General features: G+C 51.1%; 5 protein-coding genes across 5 annotated transcripts; all 5 read left to right on the top strand.

Annotated features, from left to right (window-relative positions):
- The first annotated feature begins 67 nt into the window (after nt 1-67).
- BDW70DRAFT_129008 (uncharacterized protein) lies at nt 68-2791 on the top strand. The gene is made up of 2 exons (XM_073735535.1): nt 68-1047; nt 1110-2791. Exons 1-2 carry the CDS (start codon nt 402-404, stop codon nt 2396-2398), a joined length of 1935 nt encoding a protein of 644 aa, XP_073599680.1. The 5' UTR covers nt 68-401; the 3' UTR covers nt 2399-2791.
- Nucleotides 2792-2984: 193 nt separating this feature from the next.
- On the top strand, nt 2985-3968 carry BDW70DRAFT_129006 (coatomer subunit zeta). The gene is made up of 2 exons (XM_073735534.1): nt 2985-3383; nt 3445-3968. Exons 1-2 carry the CDS (start codon nt 3022-3024, stop codon nt 3683-3685), a joined length of 603 nt encoding a protein of 200 aa, XP_073599679.1. The 5' UTR covers nt 2985-3021; the 3' UTR covers nt 3686-3968.
- A 231-nt stretch (nt 3969-4199) lies between these two features.
- Nucleotides 4200-9637, top strand: BDW70DRAFT_147583 (putative DUF814 domain protein; the record flags this gene model as incomplete). The annotated part of the gene is made up of 7 exons (XM_073738739.1): nt 4200-4232; nt 4288-4356; nt 4416-6007; nt 6060-6483; nt 6544-6708; nt 6745-7714; nt 8349-9637. 7 exons carry the CDS (start codon nt 4200-4202, stop codon nt 9635-9637), a joined length of 4542 nt encoding a protein of 1513 aa, XP_073599678.1.
- Nucleotides 9638-10105: 468 nt separating this feature from the next.
- On the top strand, nt 10106-11301 carry aah1 (adenosine deaminase; the record flags this gene model as incomplete). Its single annotated transcript, XM_073742863.1, has 1 exon — nt 10106-11301. The coding sequence occupies exon 1, from the start codon at nt 10207-10209 to the stop codon at nt 11299-11301; it is 1095 nt and encodes a 364-aa protein (XP_073599677.1). The 5' UTR covers nt 10106-10206.
- An 811-nt stretch (nt 11302-12112) lies between these two features.
- Nucleotides 12113-13317, top strand: BDW70DRAFT_129001 (complex I 24 kDa subunit family protein). Its single transcript, XM_073735533.1, has 3 exons — nt 12113-12287; nt 12369-12659; nt 12715-13317. Exons 1-3 carry the CDS (start codon nt 12165-12167, stop codon nt 13111-13113), a joined length of 813 nt encoding a protein of 270 aa, XP_073599676.1. The 5' UTR covers nt 12113-12164; the 3' UTR covers nt 13114-13317.
- The last annotated feature ends 21 nt before the right edge of the window (nt 13318-13338 follow it).

Here is a 13338-nt window from a genome sequence, read left to right as displayed (position 1 = left end):
GGCCCATCCCCCAGAATAATTTATCCTCCGTCGCGCATGCTGGCCATCAGAATCCCTAACTTTACACATAACCTCCTCGCTTCCTTTGTTTCTCTTCTACACCTGACTTAATCGTGCTGAGATTTTGACAACATCCCTACTACTTCTGAACGAGGGTGGCGAGAACTCCAGCCATTTTACCAAAACCTCCCCCCACCGTAGTTAGTGGTAGTCCCTCCACTACTACTCCGGCTGTGTTTTGACCGCTACTACAATCTCCAGACATTCTTCCTGAAACTTTTCCGTTAATTTCCCAGTGTTTCACCGGGCTTTGGTCTTTCGGACCCTTTGTCTTCACCCGTTCCTCCTTTTCGAGTCACTCTGCAGTCAGCCTCAGTTTCAATACCCGTTCTTGGTCCAAGATGTCTGCGACGCCTCGCAAACCTGGCTCCCCAGCCAATGCCAACAAGACCTCCGCCACAGATTCTACAACAAATGGCACGCCGTCGCGAGGTCATAATAGATCACCGACTGCTACATCAACAAATGGCTTGTCCCGAAGTCCGTCCCTCAGGGGATCAGCTCCGGTGTCCGCACGAGCGGCAGCTCGGAAACCTGGCCGGTCCAACCTGAGCATGTCAAGCGTTCCCAAAATCACCGCGGACCCGTCCGAGGAAGAAGCGCGGGCTCAGAATGCGGCGCTTATTGAAGATCTCAAGGAGCAGTTGCAGAAGGCTGAGACGGCCTCCGAGCAGTATCGCAAACAACTTGGCGTTCTGCAAATGCGCCTCGACGAAGCCGTGACAGAACAAGCCAAGCTGGAGGACCAAGGGCATGAGAAGGATAGCAAAATCGAAGCACTAAACGGCGAGATCCGTGAGCATGTCCGGCAGATCCGCGATTTGGAGCAGGCTCATGAACTTGAACGGAATGCCATGCTGCAGGAGAAGGAGCAGCAAGCCAGCCGGGAAGAAGAGATGCAGGTCACTATCCAGCGCTTGAAGGAGGCCGTTGCTCAGAAGGATATGCGCATCAGTGCTGACAGCGACAAGAACGTTTCTCGCTCTTGTAAGTGCCGCGATCTCATATAGTCGATCCCTGTGGATTTGAGAACTAAACGTTTTCTACAGCCAGTTTCCGCAATCGAGCCTCCCCAGATATCGATGGGCAATTTGCGCCTTCGTCTCAAATCGAACGGAGCCCGTCGCGAAACAACTCCAAATTGCTTTTGCAGAAAGATAAACTGATTGAGTCGTTGCGGCTCGAGCTAGCCGAATCCCAGATCAAGCTTGTGGAGATGGAAAATAAAGGTGGCGGCCGTCAGAGAGAGCTGGAAAAGGAACTACTTGAGGCTCGAATGGCGAATGCTCGTCTGATGGAGGATAACGAGAGCTATCAGCTACTCCTTAGCGAAAGAACTCTTAACGGCGACTTCGCCAAGGGTGACTTTATGCGGGAAGCACATCCTGAGTCGTCAGATGCGAAGGAAAGCGCCGGGGGTTTGGGCTCATTGGCCGATGAGTTGGAGTCTGCAGATGCTCGACCAGAACCAGACGACAACCGCAGGCTTGAGTCAGAGCTCAAGGCGCTCAAGGATCAAAATAAAGCCCTGACGTTGTATATCGAGCGGATTATCAGTCGCCTCTTGCAGCATGAAGGGTTTGAGCATATCCTAGACAAGAACGACAACGACCCACCGGCTGGAAAACAAGCCGGCAGTGATAAAGACCTTCCGCCAACGCCTCCGGAGAAAGAGGATCCTAACCAGCAGACATTTTTGCAGCGAGCCAAATCAGTTGTCTCTGGCCAGAACAACAAACCTCAACCACGTTCGCGTCCGACCAGCATGATGCCGCCTCCTCCCGCCCCTGGTTCTGTTAGCGCCCACGAGAACCCGCAAACAGCACCTAGCATTCCCATCAACCGTGCTCAGTCAGTTCGTGGCCATCGTCGGACCAGGTCTGAGCAAACGACGGACTTGGGTGCTGCAGTTGTTGTTGGCCAAATGTACCGCGGGCGCAACTCCGGCGGCCCTATCAGCCCCACTATTATGGGACCTGGTTCACGAAACACCTTCACTGGAGCAAACTATGTGCCAGGAGGCATATCTGTCAGCAGTCGTGCCCCCTCGTTGTCTAGTCAGCCAGAGCGCGGCCATTTAAGCAGCTCGGGAAGCGTGTCAAGTGACCCTCCCAATGACACAGCGTCGACCGGTGCCACTTCCAACTCTCCTCGTTCAAGCAACGGCATGACGAACTATACGGGTGCAGTTATGACCCAGAGCAAGCTACGACCGCTACGACTGGTCAGCGAGACAAGGGCTGCTGAAGAAGAGGAAGCTGCCCGAAAGAAGGCTAACAGAGGTAGCTGGATCTCATGGTTCAACAGACCGGGCTCGAGTGAATCCAGCCAGCACTGATTCTATTTTCATGACCGACCTTTCCCTATTTATACTTTTCTTTCTTTGTATTGTCTTATGGCTCTTACGTATTTTCTTATACTGTGAAGACGCCGCTGTTGGATCCTGGAGATTGTTTGTAATTGGACTACTGAGATATCATGATGGACTACTTAGATATCATCATGTTTGAATACCCTGGTCTTGCTTTATGTTGATCATGATGACTACGCCTCTCTACTCATTCTCAACCTGCTCTCCTGAAGACGGTATTCATTGAGTTTTATGTAACTAAACCTATACAATGAACGTATATAGGCCGCGGGGGTATTCTGAATGATATTCTTACGATAAACAAACCCGTGGTCCCCTAGCACCAACACCAGTGCCCTTGTGTATGAATTTGGCGCTATGATATGAAATCTTCAATTCATCACTTTGCATATAATTGAGAAGGAATCCACCAAAAATCAAGATTGTTCTCGACGTCGGGAGTCTGCTGAACAAAGCAGCTCAGGAACAGTATAGCACGGAACAACATTGGCGCGGCTTCCGAATAGCGGACAGCTTGACAGTAAACGGAGGCTCTCAAACAGCCAACCACTTAGTCACCTTGCCTTAACTTATCGTGGCAATCTTTCGAAATGGGGTCTCTTTCGCTCTTTTCCGTCAATGCTGTCCTTGTGATGTCGGCCGATGACGGCTCTCGCATCTTCGCGAAATACTACTCACCACCTCACCCCCCAACTGGCGCTGCCCCCAATTCCACCGACTACCCCGGAGCCAATCCCTATCCGACGCTCAAGGAACAGAAGGCTTTCGAGAAAGGACTGTTAGAGAAAACCAATAAACAGACCAGCGACGTGATCCTGTACGACAATCGGATTGTCGTTTTCAAGCTGGAGAGTGATGTGATGCTCTATGTGGTTGGCGGTGCGGAGGAAAACGAAGTTCTACTTTATAATGTTGTTCTCTCGCTACGGGATGCTCTGGGGATACTGTTCAAGTGCGTTTCATTATAGCTATAAGGAACCGGGCGGACGGATACTAACACAATATTTGTTCAGGGGTGCCACGGACAAGCGCACAATTGTCGAGAATTACGACCTGGTCGCTCTGGCCATTGATGAATTGATCGACGACGGCATCATTCTTGAGACGGACCCCGTCTTGATTGCTTCCCGTGTCAGCCGTGCTCCTCAACCAGATGCACCGAACCTAAAGAGCATCGATCTTTCCGAACAAGGCCTGCTCAATGCCTGGGAGCTTGGAAAGCGACGTCTGGCGGAAGGATTGCGACAGATGTAGACTGGAGGAAAAGCAGACTTGTTATGTTGCTTTTTGTACTTGCATGGATATTGCATGGACGCTTGTTTCTCGTTCTTACTTTTATGCGATTTGGTCGGGTTCGGCGCGGTTATATGCGTTGCTCATTGTTGATTCATGACTTATTCTATTCACTCGATTTCCTTTCTTTGACGGTGTTTTCCAGGAGCTGAGAGCTCTATAGAATTACGGCGGGTTGTTTCGCTGTGTCGAGGATTAGCTGGTGACTTGAAGTAGACAATGGTGACTGGACAGTGAGCAGTGGGCAGCATGCCAACACTATGTTTACAAATAAATGTAAATATAACCAATCAATGTCCATTATTGAGGCAACTTCGAAGTTGCGTTGGCTACTGGCCTTCTAGAAGCCCTAGAATGATTCAGAATGAGTGAGAAAATGCCCCGCATACGTCACGTCTTAAAGTCGGGCCTGCACAAAACTCTTTGCTTTCTCCGACAGCTCCATGCAAAGGGCACTAGGAAAACAAACCACAAAATGAAGCAGAGATACTCTTCTTTGGATGTTCAGGTAAGCGCTTGCTGAAAACATTCGAGACAATGTTCCCTAATCATGACGCCTGCAGGTAATATCCAAAGAACTGGCCTCAGAACTAGTTGGCCTTCGCGTGTCGAACATCTATGACCTTTCAACAGTATGTTGCACAATACCAACCTGCCCCTATTGCGAATAATGACCCCTTTTTCTACCTAGAGAATCTTTTTGTTCAAAGTCGCCAAACCCGACCACCGCAAACAATTGATCGTTGACTCTGGTTTCCGCTGCCATGTGACTCAATACTCGCGAGCAACAGCAGCAACGCCCTCCGGCTTCGTGAGCCGCCTTCGCAAATACCTCAAATCCCGCCGCATCACTTCAGTAACCCAAATCGGCACTGACCGCATCATCGACTTCAGCTTCAGCGATGGCATGTATCACATGTTGCTCGAGTTCTTCGCAAGCGGGAACATCATTATCACCGACCGAGACTACACAATTATTGCGCTTCTCCGTCAGGTACCAGGTGGTGAGGGAATGGAGGAAGCAAAGATCGGTTTGAAGTACACCGTGACGAATAAGCAGAACTACAGCGGCATTCCCCCGATCACGCGAGACCGAATTCGGGAGACGCTGGAGAAGGCGAAGGCTCTCTTCGCGCAGGAAAATGACGCGCCCAAGAAGTCAAAGAAGAAGAGTACAGACGTTCTGCGTAGGGCTCTATCCCAGGGATTCCCAGAATACCCACCGCTCCTACTGGATCATGCCTTTGCAACTCGAGGCGCTGACCCCGCAATGCCGCTCGATCAGGTCCTGGGCGATGCGGGTCTTATTGATGTGGTCTTGGGAGTTCTAGAGGAGGCACAAAGCGTGACCAAGGATTTGTCTGCGGATAAAGTACATCCTGGGTTCATTGTTGCGAAGGAAGACACACGTCCAAAGCCGCCAGAACCGGAGTCTGAAAAAAATGACTCTCCCTCGAAGCCTGCTCTACTCTACGAAGATTTCCATCCATTCAAGCCACGACAGTTTGAAGGGAAGGACGGTTTCACGATTTTGGAATACCCTTCTATGAATGCGACGGTCGACGAATATTTCTCATCTATCGAGTCCCAGAAACTAGAGTCACGATTGACGGAACGGGAGAGTGCGGCCAAGAAGAAGCTCGATTCGCTGAGGAGTGAACATGAAAAGCGCATTGGGGCTCTTGAGCAAGCCCAAGAGTTGCATATTCGGAAGGCAAGCGCTATCCAGGACAATATGGATCGTGTGCAAGAGGCAATCGATGCTGTCAACGGATTAGTTGCGCAAGGCATGGACTGGGTTGAGATTGCGCGTTTGGTAGAGATGGAGCAGAAACGCGGAAACCCAGTCGCAAGTCTAATCAAATTGCCGCTGAAACTCCACGAGAACACAATTACGCTTTTACTCAGGGAAGCTGGAGATGAAGGATATGAGGTAGAGGAGCTTTTCTCAAGCGACGAGTCTGGAGATTCTGATGAGGAGGAAGGGAAGGGAGCAGCAAACCCGCAGAAGAAACCCGAAGGTTTGACGATAGATATCGATCTCGGCCTTAGCCCCTGGGCCAACGCTTCACAATACTACGAGCAGAAGAAGGTGGCTGCGGTCAAGGCTGAGAAAACAACGCAATCCTCTGCAAAGGCGCTGAAAAGCCACGAAAGGAAAGTCCAGGACGATCTCAAGCGTAATTTGAAGCAGGAGAAGCAGGTCCTGCGGCCTGCTAGGAAGCCTTTCTGGTTCGAGAAATTTCTCTTCTTCGTCTCTTCGGAAGGATATCTAGTTCTTGGGTTAGTCTTTATCTCCTCGACAAAATGTGGATGCTAATAATAACGGATTCAGTGGCCGCGACGCTATGCAAAGCGAAATGCTCTACCGTCGATATCTCCGGAAGGGGGATGTATTCGTACACGCCGACCTGGAGGGCGCCACACCAATGATAGTCAAGAACAAACCAGGAGCGTTGAGCTCTTCCATATCCCCAACGACCCTATCACAGGCGGGCAATCTTTGTGTTGCGACTTCAACAGCGTGGGACTCGAAAGCAATCATGTCCGCGTACTGGGTTGATGCGGCCCAAGTATCCAAGACTTCTGCTGTCGGCGACCTTCTACCTGTTGGCGAATTTCTTGTCGAAGGGGAGAAGAATTTCCTTGCCCCGTCACAGCTAGTTTTGGGCTTTGCTGTTATGTGGCAAATTAGCAAGGAAAGCCTCGTCAATCATAAGAGCTTTAGATCTGAAGAAGCACCGGCTTCGCAAGCTCAGGTGACAGACGAGGATAAAATTGCCAATGTTCAGAAAGGAAACCCAAATGAGCCTATTCAGGCTTCCGAGAAGGCCGAGGAGGCGGAGGAACAAAAGCAGGAGCAGGAAGAGGAACAAGCGGAGGGTTTAGAGTCAGACGATGAGCAAGGGGACAGCAATGCAACTTCTACAGAAAACCAATTGCGCTCTACGGACGCCATGCAGGAGGCGGAAACGCGCAAAGAAGTAGTTACAGATCTCGCAGGCACTGTTGAACAAGAGGATTCGCAAGAGAATGAAGGTCAAGTCGAGGCAGACGAAGAGGCGGAAGGACAGGACGAGAAGGGCGTGCGGGCAAATGACCAGTCGCCAAAGGGTGACGCCGAAGGCGTAGCTACCTCACGACCCCAAGGGAAGCGACACCTCTCTGCAAGAGAAAAACGCCTACTGCGTAAAGGAAAGCCTATTGACACACCTGCACCAACTGCGAGGTCCGAAGCTGCAAGCGACCGCTCAACACCAGCAGCTAACGGAGCATCCACTGGGTCCGAAACAAAGCCCGCCCCAGCCCCAGTCCGCGGCCGTAAAGGCAAAGCAAAGAAAACTGCATCCAAATATGCGGATCAAGACGAGGAGGAGAGAGCACTGGCGCTTCGTATTTTGGGCGCAAACAACGCCAAAGCACAGAAAGCCGCCGCCGAAGCCGAGGCAAAGGCCAAACGGGAGAAAGAAGCTGAAGAGGCAAAGAAGCGCCGCAAAGCGCAACACGAACGAGCCGCCCAGGCGGAGCGCAAACGACAGGCTTTGTTTGAGGAAGGAGCAACTGATGACTATGACGAGGAAACTGCTGCTGCCGAAGCCGCTGATCTCGAATGGCTTCCTGCACTCGTTGGGACGCCTCATGTCGATGACGAAATCCTGGCGGCTATCCCGGTATGTGCGCCGTGGTCTTCTCTTGGTCGATACAAATACCGAGTCAAGTTACAGCCTGGAACAGTGAAAAAAGGCAAGGCCGTCAAGGAGATTCTAGGACGATGGGTGGCTGAGACTACAACGGGCAAGGTTAAGAAGGAACATGCTGAGGATCTGGGAATCAGTCGAGCCGCTGCAGAGAAACTCCGGGCCAAAGAGGGTGAGTTGCTCAAGGCGTGGAAGGATACTGAGATCATCAACACCGTGCCAGTAAGCAAGGTACGGATTATGATCGCTGGTGGTGGTGGTGGCGACAAGGGCAAGGCGAAGGGTGGTGGTGGTAACAAGGGAGGTAAAGGTGGGAAGAAATAGATTTAAGCTCGCTGGGCTACACGCATAGGTTGGAGTAATGTCTGTCCAGATAGGAGCGGCTCCTATATCGCGAGATCTTGCATCAAATATCAAATGTGTATTTTCACAAACATGGCTGAGGCTTGCTCAACAAATATATGTATATATTTATTAGAGGGTAGCGTATTCTAGACTACTATATCCATGGGAGTTATAACCCTCGAGTTGTATATGGATTTAAATCCTGTGGTTGCAAGTCAGTCAGTATGCTTAGTCATGAAACCGACGTCATCGCAAGATTTTCCAAAGATCGTCCAGAGCTTCAAGTTCTCCATTGGACGCCGCAGTGTCATGGTCTGGTAAGTCACGGATTCAAGAAGGATATGTACATCAGGATTGATGCGCAGGGCTGACTCAATGAGTCAGTAGCAAATTCATCAACACCCTACGGGCCTGATTCCCGGCGTTGACTCATCGGGCATCCTCATACTTCGTCAGACTCACACAAACCTCGTCATTTGCGGGGGAAGCAGTCAATCTGCTCCCTTCTACGCATCGCCTTTTCGCTCGCGGTTTTCCGCGCAGCTGTACCAGACCTGTCACGGTGACTAATGTACAGGCAGCCAGAATGAGCTCGAAAAAATCAACGCGGATCGCATCAGTAGTCCGCCTGAACACAGACGGACCGGCAAAAAATCAGTCGCTGGCAAAATGGTGGGCTAGCGAACAGAGCCGGAACACGCCTGAGGCCGCCGCAATCGCAGAGGCTGCCAACCTCCTCCGGACGAGCGATGTCCCCGTTGCGTTTCCTACAGAGACAGTATACGGTCTAGGCGCCGATGCCACGCGAAGTGATGCAGTACAGGGCATATACAAGGCGAAGCAAAGGCCGTCGGATAATCCGCTCATTGTACATATCGACTCTTTACAGATGCTTGATCGGTTGCTGAACCCTGCCTCGGATACTTCCTGCCCCACGAAAGTCGTTCAGAACACAATTCCTCCCATTTACAAAGCCCTGATCGAACGGTTCTGGCCGGGCCCACTTACAATTCTCCTTCCGAACCCGTCAGGCTCGCGTCTTGCGCCGGAAGTTACGTCTAATCTTACGACATTTGGAGTGCGCATGCCCTTGTCGCCGTTAGCAAGGCTGTTGATACACGTTGCCGATAGACCCTTGGCTGCGCCTTCGGCGAATGCGTCGACGAAGCCGTCGCCCACGGCAGCAGAGCATGTTTTCCATGATTTGCAGGGTCGAATTGAACTGATCCTTGACGGCGGACCGTGCGGTGTTGGCGTGGAAAGTACAGTCGTCGATGGGCTCTCAAATCCACCGAGCATTTTACGGCCTGGCGGCGTGAGTATCGAAGAACTACGAACTTGTCCTGGGTGGGAAAATGTACAGCTTGCATATCACGACGGGACGTACGACGTGAAGGAGATCCCTCGTGCTCCCGGCATGAAATACAGACACTACTCGCCGAAAGCCCGCGTCGTTCTTTTTGAAGCTGGCTCAAAGCCTCAGGCGATCGTGGACCATGTCAAGCGCGATCTACGGGATACAGCCGTCGGCGCGCATTCCATTGGTCTTGTGCGGACGCGGACCTGGAAGCGCGGGCTTCAGCTCTTACCTGAGGAGGATATTAAGAAGATGGCGAAGGCGATCCCGTCGCTTGTCGGCAACCTGGTCCAATTCGCTATCCCTGTTGGCGGGAAGACAAAGGAAGTCTTTGACTGTCATCTGGGCACAGACGTCAAGAATATCGCACGCGGGCTATTCGCAGCTTTGCGGGCGATGGATGAGCAGCAAGTTGATGTTATTTATGTCGAGGGAGTCTCTGATACCGAGTACCTGGCTGCGGCGGTGATGAATCGGCTTAGAAAGGCGGCTGGGTCAACCTTTAAAGTGTAGACAAAAATAGATGGGATCCTGGGTATGGTCGTATCTTCCAATGATCTTGTTTTAGGCATTTTTTCTACTTGGCGGTGTTAGACGAGTCATTAGGAATCATGATTTACTTAATCCTCTCCTTTTCTCACACATACTTTCTTCCTCATTATCTGGTCAAGTTGAAACTAGTACTAATGACCATCTCCGTTCTCCGTCTTCGGCATTCTCCGTTGCAGATAAATGTGGATATATTGCGGAATAGAGGACCCACGGCTGTCACCCGTCTTTTATATCATTCCTCAATTTTGAGCCACCAGCTCTGATTCCTTGACTCACAACTTCTAGGCTACCACGCAGGGCACTGATTGGCTTTCAACGATCGAGAAACGCGCCCGTGGGCTTATGAAAGAAGCTTGTATCACGGCTGAAGAACATTACTACCCGGATGTTGGAGTAGAACTCTACTCTTGGAGACTCTGCTCAGTATATATGGAGACTTCTTCCTTGGGCTTTCCATTTCTCTCTGTCGACATTTGCAATTCCACTTAACAAGTTACTTCTAAAACCACACTCAGCAACCACCCGAGAGAATGTGTCCCCCAAACACTCCTTACCAATCCCAATGGCACGCCTTCCTGCACTCCCTCCCAAAGTGCGAACACCACGTACACCTCGAAGGCTGTCTCGAGCCGGCTCTGATCTTTTCTATGGCACGCAAAAATAATGTCTCTCTGCCCTCCCCGTCCTCAAACCCAGCCTATACCTCTATTGAAACCCTCAGCAAGCGGTATGGACATTTCAGCTCCCTTGACGACTTCTTGTCTTTCTACTTTATTGGGATGACGGTCCTCAAGACACAGAGCGACTTTGCAGAGCTTGCGTGGACGTACTTCAAGCAGGCACACGCGGAGGGTGTTCACCATGCCGAGGTGTTTTTTGACCCGCAGGTGCATATGGAGCGAGGGGTGGAGTATAGAGTTGTTGTTGATGGATATGCGGAGGGGTGTAAGCGGGCAGAGAAGGAGCTGGGAATCTCTACGAGGTTGATTATGTGTTTTCTGAAACATTTGCCGCTGGAGTCGGCACAACGGCTTTACGATACAGCGCTAAACGAGGGAGATTTGGGGCTGAATGGCAGGAATCCCGTTATTCATGGCCTTGGGGCTTCAAGTAGTGAAGTTGGACCGCCAAAGGATTTGTTCAGGCCTATTTATCTCGATGCAAAGGGGAAGAGCATCAACTTGACGGCGCATGCGGGGGAAGAGGGAGATGCTTCTTATATTGCTGCGGCATTGGATATGGGCGCTACGCGGATTGACCATGGGATTCGGCTTGTGGAGAACCCAGAGTTGACGGAGAGAGTTGCGAGGGAGGAGGTGCTGTTGACTATTTGTCCGGTGTCGAACGTGCAACTGAAGTGTGTCAAGTCTGTGGCTGAGGTGCCGATTCGAAAGTTCCTGGACGCTGGAGTGAGGTTCAGCATCAACAGCGACGACCCGGCGTACTTTGGGGCTTATATCCTGGAGTGCTATTGTGCGGTGCAGGATGCCTTTGGCTTGAGCGTGGCGGACTGGAGGCTTATCGCAGAGAATGGGGTCAAGGGGAGTTGGATTGGGGAGGAAAGAAAGAACGAGCTGCTGAGGAGGATTGATGAATGTGTCAAGAGGTTTGAGGGTGTCTTATAGCTAGACCCGTAAGATCGAGAACGCATCCCCTTAGCCGCTCTCAATGGCTATTCTCGCAGAGTAAGAATTGCTCTTTTGATATCTCCTTCTTCTTTCTTCTCTCTAATCACTCTATGACAGAATTTCGGTCCAGAGTGGATCGTTGGGCCAACCTAGGACATTCTTATCTGAGAACGACAAGTGCCAAAAGCAGCGTCGCATACTCGACGACAAAGACCTACCCTGATGTGTCTGACATCATCGGCATGGAAAGCAGCTCTTGTAGTCGTATCTAGGCAATACTGGGTCTGATTACCAAGTGGAAAGCCTGAAGCTTTGTCTGTGTAGACTTTCATGCTTACCTATAAATGAGAGTTACAGTAGTGGTGAAATGGGCAGATGGATCTACCCTCCAATCGAATCGATATTATATCAAAGCAGCATCAAACTAGTTGCAGCATCCAGCTCCAGCGCATAATCTGATCAAATCTGACCAGAGTAGAGTGACATTATATTCGATTCCGACTAGAAAAATCCGAGTTCAGATGAACGGATGCCCATGAACCTTGGAGCGTATCAAATGTCCCATTATAGCAAGATTGGTCATATAGCCTGTATCAATTTGCGAAGTATTCAGTTAAAATCCTCAGCGGCGGTCCCCTCATCGACAGTGAGCGCTTGCAAATACCAGACCAGGTGTATAGAGAAAGTTGCAGTGGCTCTTTAGAGTGAGAGGTGGGCGGAGTAATCTCTCGCCGCTGATTGGCCAATTGCAGCTCCGCAATCCGCGAGATTCAGAGTTCGGAGTCCCAACTCAACCTCATCAACGCCTTCAACACCATCGATCCCATTCTAATCCTCCTTCACACTCCCCTCTTGCGGCGATGGCTTCCAAATTTTTCCCCGCCCTCCCCCGGGCTGGTCGCCAGTTTACTCGCCAGATCTCGCGGGCCCAATTCAGACCCTTTTCCGCGGCTCCGCAACGGTTGAGCGACACCCTTCATGTGGTATGTGGAACTCACGATGTTCCTTTAGAACCGGAAAGGAGAAAATAGGAGTCATTGGGCACGCTAACATTCGTTGAATAGCACCGCAACACGCCCGAGAATAACCCGTCCATTCCCTTCAAGTTCTCCGAACAGAACAAACAGCTCATCGAGGAAATCATCGCCCGGTACCCCCCTCAATACAAGAAGGCAGCCGTCATGCCTTTGCTGGACCTCGGCCAGCGTCAACACGGCTTCACAAGCATCAGCGTCATGAATGAGGTCGCTCGCATTCTCGAGATGCCCCCGATGCGCGTCTACGAAGTCGCAACCTTCTACACAATGTACAACCGTGAGCCGGTTGGCAAATACTTTGTTCAGCTTTGCACGACGGTACGCTGCATCATTTCGCATCGTAAATGTATGACCTTGACTGACAGATGCTCAGACACCATGCCAACTCGGCGGCTGCGGAAGCGACAAGATCGTCAAGGCCATTACAGAACACCTTGGCATCACCCCAGGCCACACCACCGAAGATGGCCTGTTCACATTCATCGAGGTTGAATGTCTCGGTGCCTGCGTCAACGCTCCTATGGTCCAGATCAACGACGACTACTACGAAGACTTGACCCCCGAGTCCATCAAGGAGCTTCTCACTGCGCTCAAAGAGTCCGCTACCGCCACCTCCGGTCAGGTTAAGATCCCTGCTCCAGGCCCTCTATCCGGCAGAATCAGCTGCGAGAACAGCGCTGGTCTCACGAATTTGCACAACCCCGTGTGGGATCCCGAGACGATGATGAGGAAGGACGGTGCCCTAGACGGGGAGGCGCAGCAGACGCAATAAGCACATAAAGAGCGAGAAGAAAGAATATACTAGTTTCCTTGTTGGGTTCTTTTTTACCGTTCCGCGCGTTTCCCTTTCATCCCGAGCTGGTTGACGGACAAGGCCATCGGGTGCTGGTTATGTATGTATAGTATGTTGTTTCTGGTCTTGCATTAAGAGACCAGGAGCTTCGATAGAAGGTTTAGTACCCAATGAACTCTTACCTGTCATGCTCATATTCGATCT

The sequence above is a fragment of the Aspergillus foveolatus genome (genome assembly GCF_047715535.1).
Source record: "Aspergillus foveolatus strain CBS 279.81 unplaced genomic scaffold BDW70scaffold_5, whole genome shotgun sequence".
Classification (NCBI taxonomy): Eukaryota; Fungi; Ascomycota; class Eurotiomycetes; order Eurotiales; family Aspergillaceae; genus Aspergillus; species Aspergillus foveolatus.
Note: the sequence above shows the minus strand (reverse complement) of the source record. Positions and strands in the feature narration are given on the sequence as shown.

Coding starts and splice junctions, on each gene's coding strand:
- BDW70DRAFT_129008 (XM_073735535.1), top strand. CDS start 402: ATGTCTGCGACGCCTCGCAAACCTGGCTCCCCAGCCAATGCCAACAAG. Junction 1,048..1,109: donor CAAGAACGTTTCTCGCTCTT/GTAAGTGCCGCG, acceptor CGTTTTCTACAG/CCAGTTTCCGCAATCGAGCC.
- BDW70DRAFT_129006 (XM_073735534.1), top strand. CDS start 3,022: ATGGGGTCTCTTTCGCTCTTTTCCGTCAATGCTGTCCTTGTGATGTCG. Junction 3,384..3,444: donor GCTCTGGGGATACTGTTCAA/GTGCGTTTCATT, acceptor ATATTTGTTCAG/GGGTGCCACGGACAAGCGCA.
- BDW70DRAFT_129001 (XM_073735533.1), top strand. CDS start 12,165: ATGGCTTCCAAATTTTTCCCCGCCCTCCCCCGGGCTGGTCGCCAGTTT. Junction 12,288..12,368: donor TGAGCGACACCCTTCATGTG/GTATGTGGAACT, acceptor TTCGTTGAATAG/CACCGCAACACGCCCGAGAA. Junction 12,660..12,714: donor TTGTTCAGCTTTGCACGACG/GTACGCTGCATC, acceptor ACAGATGCTCAG/ACACCATGCCAACTCGGCGG.